This window comes from Palaemon carinicauda, unplaced genomic scaffold (assembly GCF_036898095.1).
Source record: "Palaemon carinicauda isolate YSFRI2023 unplaced genomic scaffold, ASM3689809v2 scaffold34, whole genome shotgun sequence".
NCBI classification, from domain to species: domain Eukaryota; kingdom Metazoa; phylum Arthropoda; class Malacostraca; order Decapoda; family Palaemonidae; genus Palaemon; species Palaemon carinicauda.
The window spans coordinates 377,150-400,000 of record NW_027171082.1 but is presented as its reverse complement, the minus strand read 5'-3'; the positions used below and the strand labels follow the sequence as shown (position 1 = coordinate 400,000).

The window sequence follows — 22,851 nt, the reverse complement described above, 5'->3', positions numbered from 1 at the left end:
GTCTCCCCTTCTCATTGTACCTTAAGAATAATAATACTTTTAGTCGGGAGTGTTTTCCAATTTATATTTTTTCAATTTACCCTTTTTACTTTCAGATGAGAGTCACCAACAATTTAGAATGGTATTCAGTAACATAGCTTAATCTTAAAAGGAATACTGTACCTACTTGTATATTTGTGTGTAATTACATGTACATGCATAATGCATACTGTGTTTAGGTCAGACTTACAAATTTTAGTTCATAATCACCTCCCATATTTAACAATGTTCTCACCTGTGAGTTCCTGCTAAAATAGATTAGATACAGAGAGAAAAAGGGTATGGTTATCAAGTTTAAACTCTCCCGGTATGAAGTGATAACTTATATAAGTAAAATGAGTTTTCTCCTTAAAATAATGGTAATGATTTTTTACATTGAGGTCTGAATGAATTCAATTATCCACATTTAAATAATAATATTCCACCAAGATCAAAAGATCTTACTAATTATGAGGCAATATATGAAAATGCCAGTCACCGACATTGAGCCACAAAAATTTCCTTTTTCCAGTTACTATGCACGTGGGCCTGGAAGGCTCTTAAGGGTAATGATTTTTTTAGTATGCACGTAAGTCTGGGAAGTTCCCCAGGTTAATAGTTCAGTATGTACGGGGGTCAGGGAGGCTCTCGGGCGTTATGCCTGTGCAGGAATCTCTCTGCAAGAGAAGGTAGAGTCTCTTGTTCAGTCCCGTTTGAGTCTCTGGAGCTATTTCCATCCCGTTTTCCACTGGCGGCGCACACATGCTGCTTTCATTGGACTCTCCTTCGTAGTCAGGTGCCATGAGAACTTCGTCTTCCCCCGATCCGTCTCGCCAGTAAGATGACGTCAAAGAAGAAGAATCCCAGGAGTTCCCGACTTTTGCGCGACCCTGAGCCAACAGAAATCCGCTGACCAGGAGAGCCACTCCAAGGAATGTTGCCACTATTCCAGCACCTACGACAGCTTCGTCACTTACTCTGCCACGTCCAATGCCAAGAGATAGCCCAGGGTTTCTTTGGTTCAGCCCATGGCTGCTGTCTCCTCTGTACAACCAAAGATCTTTCCTATGAGAGTGAAATTCCCGGACGATCTTTTTCATTTGTTGCTGCTTTTGCTGTTGATAAGCTGATTTGTTACTTTCCTCTTGGGCGTTAGATGACTTTATCGTGTATTTTCTCACCTTGCTTCCTTCAAATCTCAACACACTCCTTGGCTCAGCATCATCTGAGCTCAACAGAATCTTTAAGTTCTTACTAAATGTGTTTTCATCTCCTGTCGTGGATCTCTGCCTAGAGGATTTAATCCCAGGGGCATCATTTCGAAGAAATGGCGAAGGCAAGGTAGTGGAGTCTGAATCACCAAGACTTGTGGTTATTGGCACGAGTGTACTGGAGCTTCCAAGTTTTCTGGAGTTAGGATTACTCTGAGTTGTACAATTCATAGAAGGAATAGGCGAAGCCACTCGGCTCGGTGTTTTTTCCGGTAACGTACGAGTCTCTGAAGTATCCTCGGTTTCATTTTTTTTCATGCCTGTGAAGAAGTTTACCAGCAAAGATGACGATGCCGTCCAATTTTTGAGGATGTTGAACTGAACTGGCGAGGAGACAGTGGTGACGTCCGAAAGATTTGGTTTACTCTCTTGAGTAACGTTAGCGGAATCCAGCTCTTGAAAAGATACGTCGCGTTTTTCGGAATCGTCATCGACGGATGACGCTATGGAAATCTCTGAGAAGTTGCTCATTGTTGCAGCATTTGGCTTATTGATTTGAGATTTCCCATCTAGAGAGTATGTAGTACCGTGGGTGATGAAGGCTAGTGGCACAGGCGTGGACATCGGAGACTCCGAGGAGCTCGACTCGCTTTCCGACCCGTTGTAGTCGATCTCTTCCAGGAGAATAACTGGCTTATAACTTAAGGATAATGGACTTGAGCACCTGAAATAAAGGAAATAAAATGATTACTACAACTACATCTATTGTAAACATTATTAATATTTATTTATTCTCATTTCTAGCATGTTTGATATCTACTAGATTATTTTTTTCGCTTTTGTTAAATAGGCTACTTTTAACATTAATGGACCAATATTTAGCCATTTAACACAATTTTTCTTTTGAGTTTCATTGGAAGCAACTTTTCTGAAGTTGCTTACGATATGTGGTAAGCGGCGCTGAGGCCCTTTACATCAATAGGTGTAGGAGGAGATAATGAAGCACTACTGAACTTATGAAAACATATTTTAGGCAGTAAAAGAAGAGACTTGTCAATGAAATTGTTATTGAAAAGTTTTCAGAATTAGTTCTTTACTTATGAGGAACATTACCAAACTAAAAAATGATGTAAATAGATTAAAATTGTGGCCAGGAAGCTGTTCACAAACAAATGCACACAGACAGAGGGTAAAACATAACTTCCTAACTTCGTTGGCGTAGGTAATAAATTGATTCCAGCAGGATATTCAATTGTTCAATATACCATCTTTATTATTATTGGATTTTCAACAATTATTGTAGGATCATCAAACTCAACAGGGAAAATGAGTTGAAACAAATATCATATATTTTATTATTATTCATCATGTTTATTATTCTATAAATTATAATCCATCGCATATTTCACATAATAGAAAGCGAAATGAATATTCCTTCCTGGGTAGGAACTAAATTACCAAGAAATTGTTAATGTTTTTAAAATATTTTATTTTAATTGTTCATTACTTCTTATATCGTTTGATTATTTTCTCATTTCCTTTCCTCACTGGGCTATTTTTCCCTGTTGGAGTCCTAGGTAATAATAATAATATTAGATAATATTTGAAAAGACTATTTCTGAACATGTTGTAAACTTGTTGAAGTTTCCGCTCAGAGAAGGGCTTTGTAAAATGCCATTTAATGAGCTGTCTTGTAATCTCTATTTTTACTTCATTGACAGTTTGCCTTTGGTTATTTCTTGCAAGTTGTAGAGAAAGTTTTAATGAGATGCCAAGTATTGTTTTTCTAATGCTGGGGTACATTCTCTTTGGTGGTTTTTCTTAAATACATCTCTATTGTTTAAAAATTTAAAGGCTGCTCATGAATGGCAGAGGCAAGGGACAGTGATATTGCCCTATCAAGCGGGACAATGTCCTAGAGACTGATCATATATATCAGTGCCCTATCCCCCTCTCCATCCAAGTTAGGATCAGGGAGGGCCAGGCAATGGCTGCTGATGACTCAACAGATAGGCTCCCCTAAACCCACCATTCTGAGCTCACAAGGATGGTGAGGTCGCAGTGACCAAAGGAACTACGTGTTTGAGCAGGACTCGAACCCCAGTCTGGCGTTTACCAGTCAGGAACGTTACCACATCGGTCATCATTTAGTTATAATCTAGTATTGCTATTTATTGTAAGATAACGTAATTAAAAATGCGACTTTTGTACGATTAATGTGACTTACTGAATTATTACGAGCATATTTGAACCTTATTACTGACTTAGGCTTCTAAAGTTCTTGATCTCTTTACACTAATGAATTTGAATTCGTTAATATAAATGCAAATAGGTAAGAATTATATATTTTAACCAAACATCCTTTACAAGATCGATGGATTGCTTGGCTTATTATTAATTGGCGTCACAAAACAAATGGTTACTCACACTCAGACATGCGATACTGAGCAGAATTTCCTTTCCCCAAAATCTAATTCATTATTTGGCTTTATTTTAAACTGGCGTTACAAAAACAAAGGTCACGGACTGAGATATATAGGCTACTGAAAGTACAGGTACATATTGCCTATCAACCGTATATCTTACCGAACGCTATAGGATCTGTAGAAGTTAACGGAGGACAGTTGCATCCATTGCCTCATCCACTCGATTTTCTTTGCTGAACTGCAGTCCCAAACATTGCCACTCAGCTTAATAACCTGAAAAGAAAGAGAAGAATGTGAAATTGCACGTTCAATATAACCCTTTCATGATGTAGGCTATCTGGCCCTGCAGGAACAATTATTGTTATTAATATTCATGCTACTAGCTAACCTACAATCCCATGAAGACTGCCCCTGTCTAATGATGTGGAATCATTTTGTGAAACTTAACAAACCTGTGATGGAGAGATATTGATGTTCTGTACAAAGCAGTATGATTGTAATTCAGTGACTACTTCCCATTTGGTAAGGGTAAACGATACTCTGTAGCTATGACAAGCAGCTCTTCTAGGAGAAAGAAACTCCAAAATCAAATCATTGTTCTCTAGTCTTGGGTAGTGCCATACATGGAGCAAGATGTTGTAGCCTCTGTATCATGGTCTTGCACTGTCTTGGGTTAGAGTTCTCTTGCTTGAGGGTACACTCAGGCACACTATTCTATGTTTCCTTATTTCCTTTCCTCACTGGGCTATTTACGCTGAGCCTCTGTATCATGGTCTTCCACTGTCTTGGGTTAGAGTTCTCTTGCTTGAGGGTACACTCAGGCACACTGATTTATGTTTCCTTATTTCCTTTCCTCACTGGGCTATTTACACTGAGCCTCTGTATCATGGTCTTCCATTGTCTTGGGTTAGTGTTGTCTTGTTTGAGGGTACACTCAAGCACACTGATTTATGTTTCCTTATTTCCTTTCCTCACTGGGCTATTTACCCTGTTGGAAATGATGTACTTATAGCATCCTGCTTTACCAGCTAGGGTTTTAGGTTAGCAATTAATAATAATAATAATAATTGTTACTGCCGGGGCAAATACATAATGATAATAACAATATTGGACTAATCACGAGAAATTTTATGATAGTTTCACATAGTTATGGCAGAGAATGCATAGAGTAGCCTGAGCCTATGTTAGGTTAGATTTCCTATTTCCCAATTAAAAGCAGATTCTTAACTTCTTATGTTGAGAATTTAGACCTGAAAATCTACTGAATCCTGATTAAAACCTTACAGAATTCTGACACAAAAGTTTGCCGTTTCCAAAGTACCAAGTAAAGATTCTCCTAGTATTTTTTCATAATTTACAAATTCCTATTTATCAAATATAATGATATGATCTCTATTGATATCAGTATTAGGGCTATTATATGATTGTTACTATTTTCATGATATCTTCTTTTATTCTTGTTTGGATATCTATAGAATTTTTGTTACTTTGTTACATTGAATGTTCTCTGCCATGTTTTGAAAGGCTAAGTTTGCATAAACAAAAGTTGGATGAAGATGAGAGTAAGATTGATACAAAGTACATGCACATGTAAGAAATCAGAATTTGAAATTATGAGCTTATTTATACTACAAATATAGAATTATTTTGGAATCAATCAAATGCATGATATGAAACAAAAGATTTTGAAAGATTTTCCTGAAGACGTTTTCTAAGTAAATAAGCTATGAATGTGTTTTCATCTCATTGAATTAAGGCAACGCAGACTCCGGAAACTAACCTGCAACTGAGGGAAGAAGGCGGGAAAGTCAGATCGAAGTTGAGCGAGTCCATTATGCATTATGTTGAGTTCTCTAAGGCCCCTTAAGCTGTGCAACATATTAGTATTGTTGGTGAGCACTGAAACCAACGTTGGAGACTCACACACTTCCAGTATCCACAGTCCTTTCAAAGAGTCAAATATAGTATCAGGGATTTCTATGGAGTCTGACTGAATGTGGGACATCTGCAGCGAACGCAGCGATGCCAGACCCAAGAGAGCTTCACCGTCGAGGGCCTTCAAGGGATTTTGGGAGAGGTCGAGGGTCTCGAGATTCAATAAGTGTGAAAATATTCTCTTCGTAAGATTTCTAATATAATTCCCTTGTAAATTTAATGTTTTTAGGCCTGCCAGTTCACAAAACGCACATGGATCGATCACAGATATATTGTTGTTTTGAAGGGAAAGTTGCTGAAGGTGTATTAGACCACGAAAGTCTCCTTCCTTTATGGCGGAAATTGAGTTGTCGTCAATGTAAAGCGCTTGAAGAGAGGGTGGCAGCGAAAGGGGAATGTTCATCAGGTTATTCCCGTTCAACCACAGGCGCGACAAGTATTCATGCCTCCCAATTGCATCTTCCTCCAACACCTCGACGCTGTTGTTATCCAACACGAGTAGTGTTAAATAGGGATAGGAGTCCAGATCTCCACGATGGATTTCTCTGATGGCGTTCTTCGCGAGTCGAAGGTCCCGAACGAACTGGGTGAGTGCTTGAGGTATGCGAGTTATACCAATATTTGACAAGTCAATGTACTGAAGTCGAGATCCGAAGAAGTCTAGCGTCGCAAGGCTGGAGAGTTGGTTGTTCGACAAGATAAGATGAGCTAAACTTGTTAGGTGCTGGAATGCAGACACTTCCAAGAAGTATATCTCATTGGAATCTAGATCAATATACTGTACCCGATTTAATCCCTGAAAAGTGTCTTGGATGAGTCGACGGATGGAGTTATGATGCAAGTTGAGATGCTGCAGAGAAGGCAAATGGATGAACGGTCTGTTCAAGACCGTCAGCCGATTATACGATATATCGAGGTGTCTGAGAGACTGAAGGCCTTGCAGGGAATAAGGACCAAGCATTGTTAGCTGGTTATCGGAGAGATCCAGTCCATCGAGTTCTTGCATGGAGGCGAAGGAGTCGTCAACCAACAGCGATAGATTGCAATGGTTGATCTGGAGCTCACGAATACCTTGGAACATTTTCAACTGAGCGGGACCAATTTGCGGGAGAGAAAAACCCCTCAGTTCGACGCGCACCAAGCCGGATGGCAGGGCAGGTGGGGCCCACTGGCCATCTCCTACGCAGGCCGCATACCCAACCTAAAACAAAGAAAGATTATGGAGCAATTAGTTGTTGTATATCTTAGTTGTAAATGTAGGTTTTATAACTTCCTGAAATGAAATTGGTTATGATGCTCTCTTGTCGTATGAAAAGTAATAGTGGTTAGTGGGAAAATGCTGAATTTGGAGTATGTTTTTATTCTGTCTAACTTGAAAATTATTAAATTAAAATTCTTCTAAGAAATTACTGAAAGGCATAACAGCCTCTAAAGTGTTACTACTTTGTATGTTAGGAATCTTAAGGACAAAAACTCTGGAAAGAAGTGAATAGACTTTGGTGTGACTTATGGGATGAAGTAGTAAATAGGAATTTAGAATTATATAATGGAAATAGAGATTAAATCTGATGCATTATATTGCTTATATGAGATATATACCGATAGAAAATAATCTATAATTGGGAATATCCCTGAAATAAGAAATTCTATCCTTGATGATGACGGAGTTACTCATCTTATGTAATCTTCTGAAGGGAAAGGCTGGATTTAGCTATTATTGCGGATGTTTGTGTCAAGGTTTTGAGATTTTATCAAAACTTATAAGCAATTAGATTTGATAATCCATATCAATCTCATCCCGTCACTAAAATATTTGTCGTTCAGTCGCCAAGGCCTTATTTGGAACGGAACATTTTACTTAGCTAATTTCAACACAAAACTTATTAGAGCTATGAATTGGCTTTAAAGTGAAAAACTTATAGAATAAACTATATAGATAGATAGATATAGTTCATACTCTCACCTTCTCCTCGCAAAAACACGACGTCGGGCAACGTGACCTCTCAGAGCTGCCAGACGTCACTTTCTGACCGAAATCCTCGAGCGTCGCGAAGTCTTGCTCGGTCTCTTGCGGCGATATCTCGCGATGCGAGGAGACCGTCGAATTCCGAAGTTCGCTGGCGATGATCCGTATGTGGTCCTCCAGAGAGTTGAATTCTGGCAATTCGTCAGATCTCACTAAGGTTACGCATGTCACTATGGACATTACGACCTGCAACTGAAGATTGAGAAACCCTCTTAGAAATGAGAGTCATGTTGCTAGTGATTTGAAATGGTTTAAAAGATACATGAAGTGTTGCTAATGTTTATAAAGGGCTAGAAAAGTGAGTCATATAATTGTTAGAGCAGTTTATATTTGTAGTTGATATAAGAATGCACCTCAGAGATAGAATTAGGAAAGGATGAAAACTTTATATGAAACTCAGCTCCAGTTCATTTCAAGGATAACAAAAAAACTTGTTTTATGTTTTCTATTTGATATTTGGTGTCGCCACATGTTTTGAATCCCTTTTCTATGTGGTTCTTCATCAGGGCTACATTGGTTGAACAATGGAATTACACTACAAGAATATATGGAAAATCCGAAATTAATTAACAAGTATTGATAAATTAGAAGGTTAATTTTAAAATGGATATTTTTCACAAGGCTTCAGAGAATTTCATGACATCTCACAAGCTCTCCCCCCTCTGTGATGAAGCTCACGATTCTAATCTTGCAACGGGAATGATGTTGGTTCTATTGTTATGTTATCTCTTCCGCAAAGTAGACCAGATTGCGAGGCTTATTCGCCCCCTTTCAGAAAATCTTGATTTGTAACCTGCTTTGATCTCGGATTCAACTCCCTTTAGGGCGGTGCCTTTCCTGATTGCCACCTGTTGTTATGCATTCTAAATTATTGTTATCGTTATTATTATCTTTATTATGTGGTTATCATTGCTTATGCTATTATTATAAATGTTATACCCTCTACGTTATTATTATTAATATTATTATTATTATTATTATTATTATTATTATTATTATTATTAATGTTATTATTAATAATATTATTATTGTTATTATTATTATTATTATTATTGTTGTTGTTGTTGTTGTCGTTGTTGCTATATCTTTTATTTATTCAATTATAAATATTATACATTCTAAATCGTTGTTATTATTATTATTATTATTATTATTATTATTATTATTATTATTATTTCAGATCTTTGGTCTTTACAACAAAAATCCAAGCTCTCATCTTTGCATTTCTTAATATTTCACAAGTTTTAACAAACAAAGATGCTAAAATACAGTAATAAATTATTATCTTTGTTATTATTAACAACGTTCAACTAAATGTGGTGTGTAATTCCCGTAGAGTGTTTTCCGTGATCGAAAATACCTCTTTAATGAGAGGGTTCTTATAGGCCTATTGGCTTTTAATGTTTAGGCATTTTATTTCCTTATTGTATTAGGCCTTGCAATAAGAATCATACAGTTAAAGGGATGGTCATTTATTATAATTAAGTTTAATCATAATTAAATATCGATAAATATTGCTTTATAACGATGAAAAAATAAAAATAAAATTTAAAATTCAATCATTTTTAATTAGATATTAATAATCATTACTCTGTAACGATTAAAAAAGAAAAATGATTTAAAATTTATAATATATAAAACTCTATGACAAAAATTAAATATTCAAAATAAGTAAAAATCGTTTCTAGTTCCAGTAACTTTCACTTTATATAAACCGCGAAATTTATTTCCCGTCAAATTTTCCTAAGACTTTTTCCCGCCAAATCCTGGACTCGACACAAGCACCAACATGACGGTATCTGTCAAATTATTTTCGAATATACGTCCCAAGGTCTTCATCTTAATCCTGGATTCCAGTATTCCAGGATATTTTGGATAGAGAAGGTTCTGTATAGCTTCTCTCCTATGTCCTATGATCTGTTCGTGTTGTTGCTTTTGTTTACATTGAATGTGGCCAAACTGCAATAGGCCTAGCCTATGTCATTTATAACAGTATTAGAATACTACCTCTTAATTATTATTATAATTATTAGTAATGGCTAAGCTACAAACCTAGTTGGAAAAGCAGGATGCTATTATTATTATTATTATTATTATTATTATTATTATTATTATTATTATTATTATTAGTAATGGCTAAGCTACAACCCTAGTTGGAAAAGCAGCATGTTATTATTATTATTATTATTATTAGTAGTAGTAGTAGTAATGGCTAAGCTACAACCCTAGTTGGAAAAGCAGCATGTTATTATTATTATTATTATTATTAGTAGTAGTAGTAGTAGTAGTAGTAGTAGTAGTAATGGCTAAGCTACAACCCTAGTTGGAAAAGCAGCATGCTATTATTATTATTATTATTATTATTATTATTATTATTATTATTATTATTAATTGCTAAGCTGCAACCCTAGTTGGAAAAGCAGGATGCTATAAGCCCAGGGACCCCAACAGGGAAAATAGCCCAGTGAGGAAAGGAAACGAGGAAAAATAAAATGTTTTAAGGATAGTAACATTAAAATAAATATTTCCTATATAAACTATAAATACTTTAACAATACAAGCGGAAGAGAAATTAGATAGAATAGTGTGCCCGAGTGTCCCCTCAAGCTAGAGAACTCTTAACCCAAGACAGTGGAAGACCATGGTACAGAGGCTATGGCACTACCCAAGACTAGAGAACAATGGTTTGATTTTGGAGTGTTCTCCCAGAAGAGCTGCTTACCATAGCTAAAGAGTCTCTTCTACCCTTACCAAGAGGAAAGTAGCCACTGAGCAATTACATTGTAGTAGTTAACCCCTTTGGTGAAGAAGAATTGTTTTTATATTTCTCAATGCATATTGTCTTGTAGGCCTATTAAAAGGATTATATAAACAGAGGAACCATTTCAAATCTAGAAGTTTGTCTTAATCAAGTTTATTGTAGGCCTATGGCAATGCATTTTACCAATATTAATCATACTTAATTCTTTAATATTTCTCAGTGCATATGGAGAAGTATTGAATTAAAAACTGAGAATAGAGACGACTGGCGAAATCTAACCGAGGCCCTTTACGTCAATAGGCGTAGGAGGAGATGATGAATATATAAATTTTTTTATATTAAAAGGAATCTATAAACAGAGAGGCCATTTCAAATTAAGAAGTTTCTCTTCATTAAGCCTTGCTGTAGGCCTATTACCTGTCTTCATTAAGCATTTCCGTAGGCCTACTGACAATCTGTTATTATTCTAATTTCACCTAACTGTATTTTCATAATTAATATACTACAGTGGCCATAGCTTAACCGTTCCTCTTAGCTAAGAGTGGATTAGTGGAACTGGAAGGCCTAATAGGGCTACTTGCTCATTCACCAATAGCCATTACCTGGTGTCCCATGGTCGTAGCCTGGGGGGAGGGTCTGATATCCATCTTTAATGTCCATGTTTGTATTTGTTGTTTGGCTTCAACATATACACAAACACACACACACACGAAGATGATGTGTTATTCTGTAATAATTTGTTCCCTTTCTACACATATTGATTTCCTTGGGAGAGAGAGAGAGAGAGAGAGAGAGAGAGAGAGAGAGAGAGAGAGAGAGAGAGAGAGAGAGAGAGAGAGAGAGAGAGTAATTCTTTTCTCCCCTATACCTGTAAGCCTATATATATAAGTATAGGTACACATACATATAGGCTATACACACAATGCATCTTTGACTCTTCTGGTGAGACAGAGAGAGAGAGAGAGAGAGAGAGAGAGAGAGAGAGAGAGGAGAGAGAGAGAGAGAGAGAGAGAGAGTAATTCTTTTCTCCCCTATACCTGTAAGCCTATATATATAAGTATAGGTACACATACATATAGGCTATACACACAATGCATCTTTGACTCTTCTGGTGAGACAGAGAGAGAGAGAGAGAGAGAGAGAGAGAGAGAGAGAGAGAGAGAGAGAGAGAGAGAGAGAGAGAGTAATTCTTCTCTCCCCTATACCTGTAAGCCTACATATATAAGTATACGTACACATACATATAGGCTTTACACACAATACATATTTTACTCTTCTGGAGAGAGAGAGAGAGAGAGAGAGAGAGAGAGAGAGAGAGAGAGAGAGAGAGAGAGAAAGCCAACCCAGTCTCCCAGTAGAGTTACATCACCGACACAAAAACAAATTAACTGAAAAATAAGAATTCTTTATCCAAGCACAGATGAATAATCTAATTGAATCTTTAATTAGAGAAGTATGCTTTAATTTGTGTAGGCCTACTCTTAAATTTGATTAATTTGGAGTGAAATTGAATTAATTTGTAGTGGGTCTATGTAATCAGTATTTTCAAACAGTTCGCTATGAATTTTTGTCATACATTATTCAGTTTTTATATCGACTTTTATTAATTTTAAATCATGGTTTCATCCTTGTAGGTCTATCACAATACTCCCTCTCATATACGCGTCGCAAAATAGTTTTTTTTTTTTTTTTTTTTTTTTTTTTTTTTTTTTTTTTTTTTTTTTTTTTTTTTTTCTTCTTTTTTTGTAATAAATGGTAAAGGGACTTGTGGAAATTTTGTTGATGTTTCTGTGAAATTGATTTTGTTTGGATTTTTTTTTTATAAGTGAAGGGTGGATAATAGCCAGCACGCCTTTTTCAAATGATATGTCATTGTCAAAGTGTTAACTTAGTTAGGAATGGTATTTATAAGTATACAGATAAATTATATACAGTATATATATTTATATATATATATATATATATATATATATATATATATATATATATATATATATATATATATATATATATATATATATATATATATATACAGTCAGCCTTGTGATATGACAAGTCAAACAGAAATAACATTCACCTTTCAGTATTTGTCTTTTTTCCTACCAATGCTATCCTTACATTAAGGGGTTGGTTGCCTGATGCACCCTCTCCAATGCATTCTATCAAAAGCATCCTCTTCCACCAAGCCTCTTCTCTCCATACCATACATTCCAGTACTGGTCCCCATTAAATGCCTTTATAGATTTGATTTTATTTGGATCACATGACTGGGGAAACTCCGCACTATTTGCTCATAGCAATAATTTTCTTGGGCATCTTCTGGTTTCTATTTCGATAGGAAAGAGCACTTGGCTAGTAAGCCCATGCTACCCTGTACTAATTTGTGCTCTTCTTAATCTATTCCAATATAAGTTGAAGTAAACCTCCTGAACATTTTGTCCAACCCATCAGGCTAAAATTCTAAAGTTTGCTTCTAATCTTTAGGTCAGATTTTGTGTACAAGTTGTATAGTAACTTGGCTCGGTATAAAGTTTGTAGCGTTGTTGTCGTGGTGAGGAAATCCAAGGGCACTTATGGAATGTCTGCCATTTTTATGAAAATTAACAGTTGTCACTGTAAACGCTCTCACCATACCGTATTTACAACATATTTCTCCAATGGTGCTCCTACAGCACTTTCCATAGGGGTTCTTCAATTGATCTTCAATTATCTCCCTGATTAGTTTCTTTTTTATCAGAGTTTGTTATGTTATGGAAGAGTATTCCTTTGCATGGTAATGTACCTTGTAGGGCCCCTGCACATGGGCCAATTTTCAGCGGACGGTAGCGAGAAATGAAACTCATTTGTTTCTATGGATGCCCATACATGAGCCAATTTTTAGTGGCGGGGTGTTCACAGCTTCCCTCTCCACTTTTTCTTGGCAGGCTCCGTACACTGAAAATTGGGCCGTGTGTGGGAGTCCTTATGCTTATGCAATAATGTCTTTACTACGGTACCCCTTTCTTCCTTAACACCCCCATCAGGTTGAATCCTATGGGGACAGTTATGTGAAAAGACATTTCTTGGGCTTGAGTTGTTTATGACAACACCCACGTGGGTCAAGCTCCTGGCTTGAAGAAATCTATTGATCTTTGATTGTAAAGTAAGCCCATTCATCTTTTGTTCTAAAGGAAATCCATTAATCATTGCTTCTGAAATAATCACATTAAATATAGTTCTAAGCCAATTACATGAGATATGGGGAAAGATTTACTACAAGAATGACTAATTTCTACCTATATATAACCCCATGAACTACAGATACTCATCTGTTAAACAGCACTGATATGATAGGTAATTTAAAAAAAAAATAACTATTACTCTCTGTAGAGACATCGTTATATAGGAAAAGGAAAATTATCCCCTACTCTTGAACCGAAACTATCCAGTGCCGCAGTATTTAAAAGGAAAGTTCCTCTCCAGACGGTGCGCCAACTCATTTCACACCCACACAACTACAGAAATATTTAATGACCCTTTTCTTAATGGAGATAGTCTGTTCAGTGAGGAAGATTATTTTACCATTGGTAACCTCGGTGGATTTTTATATTCTAATGTTTTTATGTCTAGTGACTCACGTCTCCAGAGGGCTTTGCTATCGCTTGTTTATTTGAAGCGTATTGTGGTTATTAGATTTGTTTTTCTTCTCGACTTACTGACGATAGTATCTTCGTTTGATCTCTTTTATGATAATTGTAATGCGAAAATGAAAAATAATTGTGATGGGATTTTGAAGAATATGTGTAATGCTAAAAGCCAGTCCTGGCGTAACTTTGGCTAGCCTAGGTGGCATATGGCAGTACAGGAGATCACTGTATATATATGTATATATAAAGTATATATGTATATTTTATGTATATATAATGTTTATATAAACATGTGGATGTTTGGAGTAAAGTCATTTAAAACTACTAGCAGGAGGAGAATGTGTAGAGTAAATAATCATAAGATTAATGTTATAAAGGTAAGTTGAAAATAATAGGTATAGGGCAATGAATATTGATGTGGGGGGCAGAAGAATAGTAGCAAACGAGCCTCAAAGATATTTGTGAGGCTTCATAAAGAATGGCGGCCAGTTGTGAAGAGGTAATTGTTTAACCAACTATCCTTTATGGAAGCGCAGTGTCGGAGTTGATCGTGTTCGAAAGATGTTAAAGGGAAAATGTTAGGATGGATTATTTACTTATAAATGGCATGAGAAGTAAAAAAAGATGAAGGGGTTCAAAGCTACAGCAAAGAAGCGATGTCTAGTTTAGCCTAGATGAAAGGATAGATTAGTGTGTATTAAGACGGTTCGGTCATATGGGGAGAATGAAGGATGGTAGGTTGGTTGAAATAGATTACTATTCAGATGTGTTCGTATCGATCCATCAGTTGTGATGGCCTATTAGAAGTGACCCGGCCTTTCGATCGCCGGACTTGGGTTCGAGTCCCGTTGAAGCTTGATACTTTCTTGTAGTGTCTGCAACCTCACCATCCTTGTGAGCTAAGGATGGTGGTTTTGGAGAGCCTATAAGTATACATGCTGATTCATCAGAAACTATTGCCTGGCCCTTCCTGGTCCTAGCTTAGGTGGAGATGGGTCTTGGGCACTGATCATATGTATATATGGTCAGTCTTTAGGGCATTGTCCTGCTAGCTAAGGCATTGTAACTGTCTCTTGTCTCTGCCATTCATGAATGAGCTTTAAACCTTTAACCCTTTAAACACAGCGTGGGAGACAGACTTGCGTTGACAGCCTATATAGATTCATATAGATGTTCGGAGAAAATTGCCTGGCCCTCCCTGGTCCTAGCTTATGTGGAGATGGGCCTTGGGCTCTGATCATATGTATATATGGTCAGTCTTTAGAGCATTGTCCTGCTAGCTAAGGCATTGTACTGTCCCTTGCATCTGCCATTCATGAGTGAGCTTTAAACCTTTAACCCTTCAAACACACGCGTGGGAGACAGACTTGCGCTGACAGCCTGTATAGATTCATATAGATGTTCGGAGAAAATTGCCTGCCCTCCCTGGTCCTAGCTTGGGTGGAGATGGGTCTTGGGCACTGATCATATGTATATATAGTCAGTCTCTAGGGCATTGTCCTGCTAGGTAAAGCATTGTCACTGTTTCTTGCATCTGCCATTCATGAATGAGCTTTAAACCTTTAACCCTTTAAACACACGCGAGGGAGACAGGCTCGTGTTGGCCTGTATAGGTGTTCGGAAAAAAGACGAGCGGAAGACCAAGAAATGTACTGGAGATGGCTGGCGGAGGTATTAAAAAGAAAGGGCTTAATATTTGAGAAGTTTGAAACTTTCGCATGCAACCACCAGGTTTTTCTCATTAGCAGTGCATCAAACCCCTTACACTCCGCGCGTCATTCGCCTCTCAAGCCTATTCCTCTTCCAGGACATTCGGGCCCTTCTTTTCAAACACCTTTCTTATCCATCTGACCAGACCTCTCCTGTTCTTTCAGATTACTATTCACATTTGCCATTTCTATCTATTATTCAAATTAAGAGTTAGCTCTAGAATTCCTCCATATTTTCCAGCTTCTGCTGACGTAAGCACTCCAAGTTTGCTTTGAATCTTCTGCATGTATCCTGCTGCCTTACTTGTTATTTTATTTTTATTTTTTTTTTGGCCACCAGTATTGAAAATATTTTCCAAATGCATATATGAATAAAATGTTTCAGTTTTTTCATAATCCTTATTAATCATTTACACACACCCATACATACATACATACACACACATACATACACCTGAAAACTTAAAGAATCAAAGGAAATATGAAGATTGCTGTAGGAAACACATTGACGCCACTAAGGCAATAGCCTTTAATGTAAATTATACACACACACACACACACACACACACACACATATATATATATATATATATATATATATATATATATATATATATATATATATATATATATATATATATATATATATAAAGCATACACCATATTATAATCAATCATTTCCCTAAATCTTAGAATCTCACCAACACAGCTTAAGAAACATCTCATACACATCTGATGGTCACCCATTTAGCTTAATAAAACCACAAGTTCAATCCTCACCTTCTTCAGGTACTTCCTCCTTCGGGAGCACATGATGATGTCCTACGGCTGCTCCTCTAGGGCGGGGAAGAGAATAATTAGTCAGAACATTTTTCCTTTTTCCGGTGCTACACATATTGTTCCTTCCATCCTACCCGACTCCCTCTCTCTCTTGTGCTCGTCGGATAATACAGAACCTCTTATCTGGCAACAGCTGTTATGTATTTATCCTATAGACTGGAGATGTATTTGTGTATGTATCCGTATAATACAGGTTATGTAATTATGGATAATACGGGTGAATGAAACAGGAGAATAACGATAATAGCAGAATTTTCTGCATTTAACCATCATGTCACCACGAGCTATTTCGCTCTCTGGCGCACTGCCCCATTTTTCCCCCTCACAGCCGTTTATCTCTTTTATCTGTATTATAATCTATTTCTCCTCCCCCTCGACGCCTTCAACGCAGGCTAACTGTAAGCACGACACTGTCCTTCTTAAAGAGAGCCTTCTTCCATCTGAGGGGAAGGTCCTCTCTGTTCACCCCGGGCGCTCAATAGCATTCTTGTTTAACGGGACGTCAAGGGACAACTGGCAAGCTGGTTGCTACACTACGAGGGGAAGGAAAGGCTCTTGGATGCTGTGTGTGCTCTCTCTCTCTCTCTCTCTCTCTCTCTCTCTCTCTCTCTCTCTCTCTCTCTCTCTCTCTCTCTCTCCACTCAATCATTGGGTTCTTGGGTTATCATGTAAGTCTAATGTTAGTCTGGTGTTTGTAGATATTAAGTATTCTGCTTTGTGGTTTTATTCTCTCTCTCTCTCTCTCTCTCTCTCTCTCTCTCTCTCTCTCTCCTTTCTTGGATTATCATGTAAGTCTAATGTTCGTCTGAGGTTTCCAAATATATTCAGCTGTGGTTTCATTACCTCCCCCCCCTCTCTCTCTCTCTCTCTCTCTCTCTCTTTCTCTCTCTCTCTCTCTCTCTCTCTCTCTCTCTCTCTCCTTTCTTGGATTATCATGTAAGTCTAATGTTCGTCTGAGGTTTCCAAATATATTCAGCTGTGGTTTCATTACCTCCCCCCCCTCTCTCTCTCTCTCTCTCTCTCTCTCTCTCTCTTTCTCTCTCTCTCTCTCTCTCTCTCTCTCCTTTCTTGGATTATCATGTAAGTCTAATGTTCGTCTGAGGTTTCCAAATATATTCAGCTGTGGTTTCATTACCTCTCTCTCTCTCTCTCTCTCTCTCTCTCTCTCTCTCTCTCTCTCTCTCTCTCTCTCTCTCTCTCTAAGTACCCTTACGCACGGTTTACCGCTTTAACGAGCTAATTAGTCCAGCCCTAGACCAATCTCAAATAGAAATGCTCACTCATGACGTAGGCCTATAATAAAAAACTCAACTTACATCAAAGCAAGACTTTGAAAAAAATATTTATCAAGAAAAGCAAACATTAAAGAAATATAAACCAATTTATTTATCAAAATTATCTGTCTCTGCGTGGCTTTTGATTCGAGCCAACGCGAATTTTATTTCCTGCCAAAATCGATGTAAAACCTTTTTTGATATTTGTAACCAACGTGAATTTTATTTCCCTCCAAAATCGATCTAATATCTTTTAGATATGTTGAGCCAACGCGAATTTTATTTCCTGCAAAAATCGATCTAATATCTTTTAGATATGTTGAGCCAACGCGAATTTAATTTCCTGCCAAAATTGATCTAAAACCTTTCAGATATGTTGAGCCAACGCGAATTTTATTTCCTGTCAAAATTGACCTAAAAGCTTTTAGATATTTTAAGCCAACGCTAATTTTATTTCCTGCCAAAATCGACCTAAAGGCTTTTAGATATGTTGAACCAAGGCGAATTTTATTTCCTGCCAAAATTTATCTAAGGCTTTTTAGATATGTTGAGCTAACGCGAATATTATTTCCTACCAAATTTATCTTGAAAACAATAAGGTATATTGAGCAAACGCGAATATTATTTCTTGCCAAAATTTATCTTTAAAACCATACCATATATTGAGCAAACGCGAATATTATTTCCCGCCAAAAATCTACATAAAACATTTAGATAATTAAATGCATTTCAAAGTGATTTAATTAAAATACCGTCACAAATACGCCTTCAAAATGGACGCAAGAATCAGATACGTTTTATCCCTCATTGCTTGTGGGCAGTTCACCTTTAAATTCTTCTCAGAATTTTTTTCTATTGGATAAAGCAGCTAAAATACGCACTGTGCTTTGTCATTTGTTTCTTTAGTGGGGGTGCTTTGGAGTGCTTTTGTCCTTCTGAGAAGTTTATGAGGAAATTTATGTTTATTTATATATTGCGAGATAATTAACATTTCTGATTTGGCATAAATGATGAGTAAGACATATTTTGGTATGTGGCTATTACTGTGTTTCTTATGTATAGTATTTATCGTTTATAGTGTGTGTGTTTGAGAGAGAGAGAGAGAGAGAGAGAGAGAGAGAGAGAGAGAGAGAGAGAGAGAGAGAGAGAGGCCCCAGACATGTCCTTCCATTCGTGTCTGTTTACGGTCTTTCTATGCCAGTCTGTAAGGTTCCGCAAATTTCCTTAGCTCGTCAATCCATCGTCTTCTCTTCCTTCCCCTTCTCTCTCTCTCTCTCTCTCTCTCTCTCTCTCTCTCTATATATATATATATATATATATATATATATATATGTGTGTGTGTGTGTGTGTGAATTGTCTCTAAAACTAGAATATTTATGATGAAATTTACCAAATACAGAATAAAATAAAATGAATACAAATAAATAGCTTTATTTATAAGCAATAAATATTAAAATTCAACCTGTAGTTTTCTCTAGCAATAATCAGAATTCATTAAAAAAACAGAGGCCTAATTTCAGAGTTCAAATCTTGAAGGGTTAATGTTGTAGTATTTCTTCACAGATTTCATCAGAATTTCAATCATTTACATAGGGATAGTAGGGTAGGGATAGTAGGATAAATATAATAGGATAATAGGATAGATATTTCACCTATATTATACTTAGGACCTAGCTAGCCACAACCGCTGTATTTTGATAGCAAAGAATATATCCACTTCTTTGCGACAAGATGGTAAACTCAAGGAATAGATTCTTTACTTCTAGAGGGGGGAGTGGGCGGTAGCTGGGTGGTTGAATACATAAGGATGACATCTTCCTCGAGACTAGAATAATGTCTCTATTCTTGGGGAAGTGACCGCGCAATTTTTGAAGAGCGAATTTTATGCTGTGGTCTGAAACACGGTCTAGATATCTGTGTCTTCATTATAGTTTTTTTTGGTTGTGGTGGCCTATTGGAAAAGTCCCTGCCTGGTGAGATGCTGGACTGGGGTTCAAGTAATGTTCAAGCTCGATGGTTTCTTGTGGTGTCATCAACTTTACCATCCTTGTGAGCTAAAGGATGTGGGGGCCGGGTTTGGGAGAACCTATAGGTCTATCTGCTGAGTCATTGGTTGTCATTGCCTGGCCCTCCCTGGTCCTAGCTTGGGTGGAGAGGGGCTTTGGCGTTAATCATGTGGAATGGTCAGTCTCTAGTATAATGTCACTGTCCCTTGCTTCTGCCATTCATGAGCGGCCTTTAAACCTTCAAAAGTTTATTTTTGCATCTACTCTGTATTTTGGTGAAATACTAAGTATTATGTACAGATTTTTTTCTTACATTCTGTTGCCTAGTTTGCAATTTGGTTTTCGTAAAGGCCTTGGAGCATGTGATGCCTTTCTTGCAATCTCCAATGCTGCACAGAAATCCTTTTATTGTGGGTCAGGAAGTTCGTATGATTGGCCTTGTTTTCAGTGCTGCCTTTGACCGTGTTAATCATGAGGCCCTTGTTTTCAAACTGAAACAGTTGGGAGTGGGTGGGTCATTTCTTAGCATTATTATTGATTTTTTAAGTAATATATCGCAAAGAGTTGTTGTTGATGAGCACCCTGGTGAGTATAGGAATGTGATATCTTGTGTTCCTCAGGGTAGTGTTCTGGGCCCATTACTTTTCATACTATATACACGTGACATGTGGTTTGGCCTAGAAAACAAGCTCATTGCATATGCAGATGATGCTACTCTCTTTGCATCAATTCCATCTCCCGATTGTAGATCTGGGGTTGCTGAATGTCTTGATAGAGATCTAGCCAATATTAGTACGTAGTTCAAATTATGGGGCATAAAGTTGAATCCTAACAAAACTCAAAGTATGATTGTAAGTAGGTCGAGGACAGTGGCTCTTCAACATCCAGATCTCTGCATTGATAATGTTTCTTCAACTATAAACAACTTTAAAATTTTTGGTGTTGTTCTTGATAGTAAATTTACTTCTGAGAAACACAATTGGCCTATTGAGAAAATCGTTTAAGGTTTTTTGGTGATCAATTTATTCTGAGAAAATTCTATCATTATGTCTTTATTTCGAGTATTGTTCTCCTGTCTGGTCTTCAGCTGCTGATTCTCATCTTAATTAGTTGGACAGGAACTTACGGTCTATTAAATTTCTTATTTCTTATCTAGATATCAATCTCTAGCACAGTCGTTCAGTTAGTTCGTTATGCATGTTGCATAAGATTTTTCATAATTCTGACCATCCTTTACAATCAGATCTTCCTGGACAGCGACATCCTGTTCGTAATACTAGGCATGCAATTAATTCTAAGTCATGCCTTGTATCACCATAAAACCCAATACTACACAGTATTCAAGTAGTTTTATCCGAGCTGTGACCAGATTGTGGAATGTTCTTCCTAATCTAGTTGTTGAATCGGTGGAACTTCATAAGTTCAAAATTACAGCTAATATTATGTTGAACAAGTTTGACATAACTCTCTCCTTATAGTCTATATATGACAGATTTTAAACGTTGTTACTTATCTTAATATCTTATATAGTTATTTCTCATATTAGTTTATTCATTTTTATATATTTTCCTTCTATACTAAGCTACTTTTCCTGTTGGAACCCTAGGCTTATACCATACAGTTTTTCCAAATAGTGTTATAGACTAACTATTAGTAGCAGTAGTAGTAAAATAATAATAACTAGCGGAACCAGTGTAAATTACACGAAATTATATTTTCAATACTAATTATCTTGTTCCTGACCTATACATGTTTCAATGAAAAGTCCCGAGATTAATTTTATAATCTATGTTATGGAAATTGATAGAATTACTTTTTTTGTCTAATATTTAAAAAAAAGAATCAGGTGCTAAAGACAAAATTGGGAAAATTATATAAGATGTGCTTTGGTTAGGTAATCAATGTCTTAATGTGAATTTGTAAGAGTGTACCATGAAATTATTTCCGTTTTCTTTAAAGCGTGACAAAATAAATAACACGCACGGTATTAATATATAGGTAATAATAATAATAATAATAATAATAATAATAATTCCTTGTGACCTTTTCCTTGGAGTATTGTGAAGAGCTTTTGAACAGACGAGCTAGCGAGTGTTGAACAAAAGAAACAACCACTTAAGCTGAGAGAGAGAGAGAGAGAGAGAGAGAGAGAGAGAGAGAGAGAGAGAGAGAGGGGTGTTACGAGGGAACTGAAATGACAGCTTTGGTGATAGCCTTACATCTCAATTGTTAGCTTAGGCCTATGGCTCTGAGCTTTGCGTGTATAATATTCTCTTGTTGAACTAAACTATTAGTTTATTGGCTGTATAAATTATTCATGAGGGAAATGAATGAAAGAATTTTTTTATTAATATATCAGGGATAACCTGCATTTTATTCATTACTTACTAAAATGTATTTACGGTTTATGGTAGAGTCTAGGGTCTAGGTCTAATGGCAGGACACTTACAATGGACAACAAGAATTGATTACTCTAGTTTATAGGCCTACTGTATTTTTAAAAACTTATAGTATGGAAGGAATTGAGGGAAAACTAAAAAAAAAAATTATATGTTTTTATTATAGAGACTAGGTCTATAGCAGACAAGTTTCAAGGGACAATAGGAATTTATTACTGTAGCTTAGGCCTATAGACTTACTGTGTTTTTAAATGCTTTTATAGTGAGGGAATGGATGAATTAATAGAAAAACTAAATAGAAATATAGAAAAAATATACATAAACACAGCTGAATAGCACAAACTCTTGCTTTGAAATCTCTCATTCATTTGTGTAGACTATAGGCCTATAGTATTTTTAAAACCTTTATAGTGAGAGATTGGACGAATAGAAAAACTATAAAGAAATATCGAAAAAATATTCAGGAACACAGCTGAATAGCACTGAATCTTGCTTTGAAATCTGGCATGCATTTGTGTAGACTATAGGCCTACAGTTTTTTGTAGACTAGGCCTACAGTATATTTAAAAACCTTTATAGCGAGGGAATGGATGAATTAATAGAAAAAGCTATAAATAAAT

General features: G+C 36.6%; 1 protein-coding gene across 1 annotated transcript in view; it reads right to left on the bottom strand.

Annotated features, from left to right (window-relative positions):
- LOC137636597 (leucine-rich repeats and immunoglobulin-like domains protein 3) overlaps nt 1–17,068 on the bottom strand; it is a 17,737-nt gene extending 669 nt beyond the window's left edge. The window contains exons 1-5 of the mRNA XM_068368995.1: nt 16,493–17,068; nt 7,554–7,808; nt 5,436–6,791; nt 3,816–3,928; nt 1–1,953 (exon numbers count right to left, since the gene is read on the bottom strand). The exon at nt 1–1,953 is cut by the window's left edge and continues 669 nt beyond it. Coding sequence (XP_068225096.1) covers nt 639–1,953; nt 3,816–3,928; nt 5,436–6,791; nt 7,554–7,808; nt 16,493–16,525 — 3,072 coding nt within the window. The 5' untranslated portion in view covers nt 16,526–17,068 and the 3' untranslated portion in view covers nt 1–638. The remainder of the gene's footprint in view (nt 1,954–3,815; nt 3,929–5,435; nt 6,792–7,553; nt 7,809–16,492) is intronic.
- Between the last annotated feature and the right edge of the window lie 5,783 nt (nt 17,069–22,851).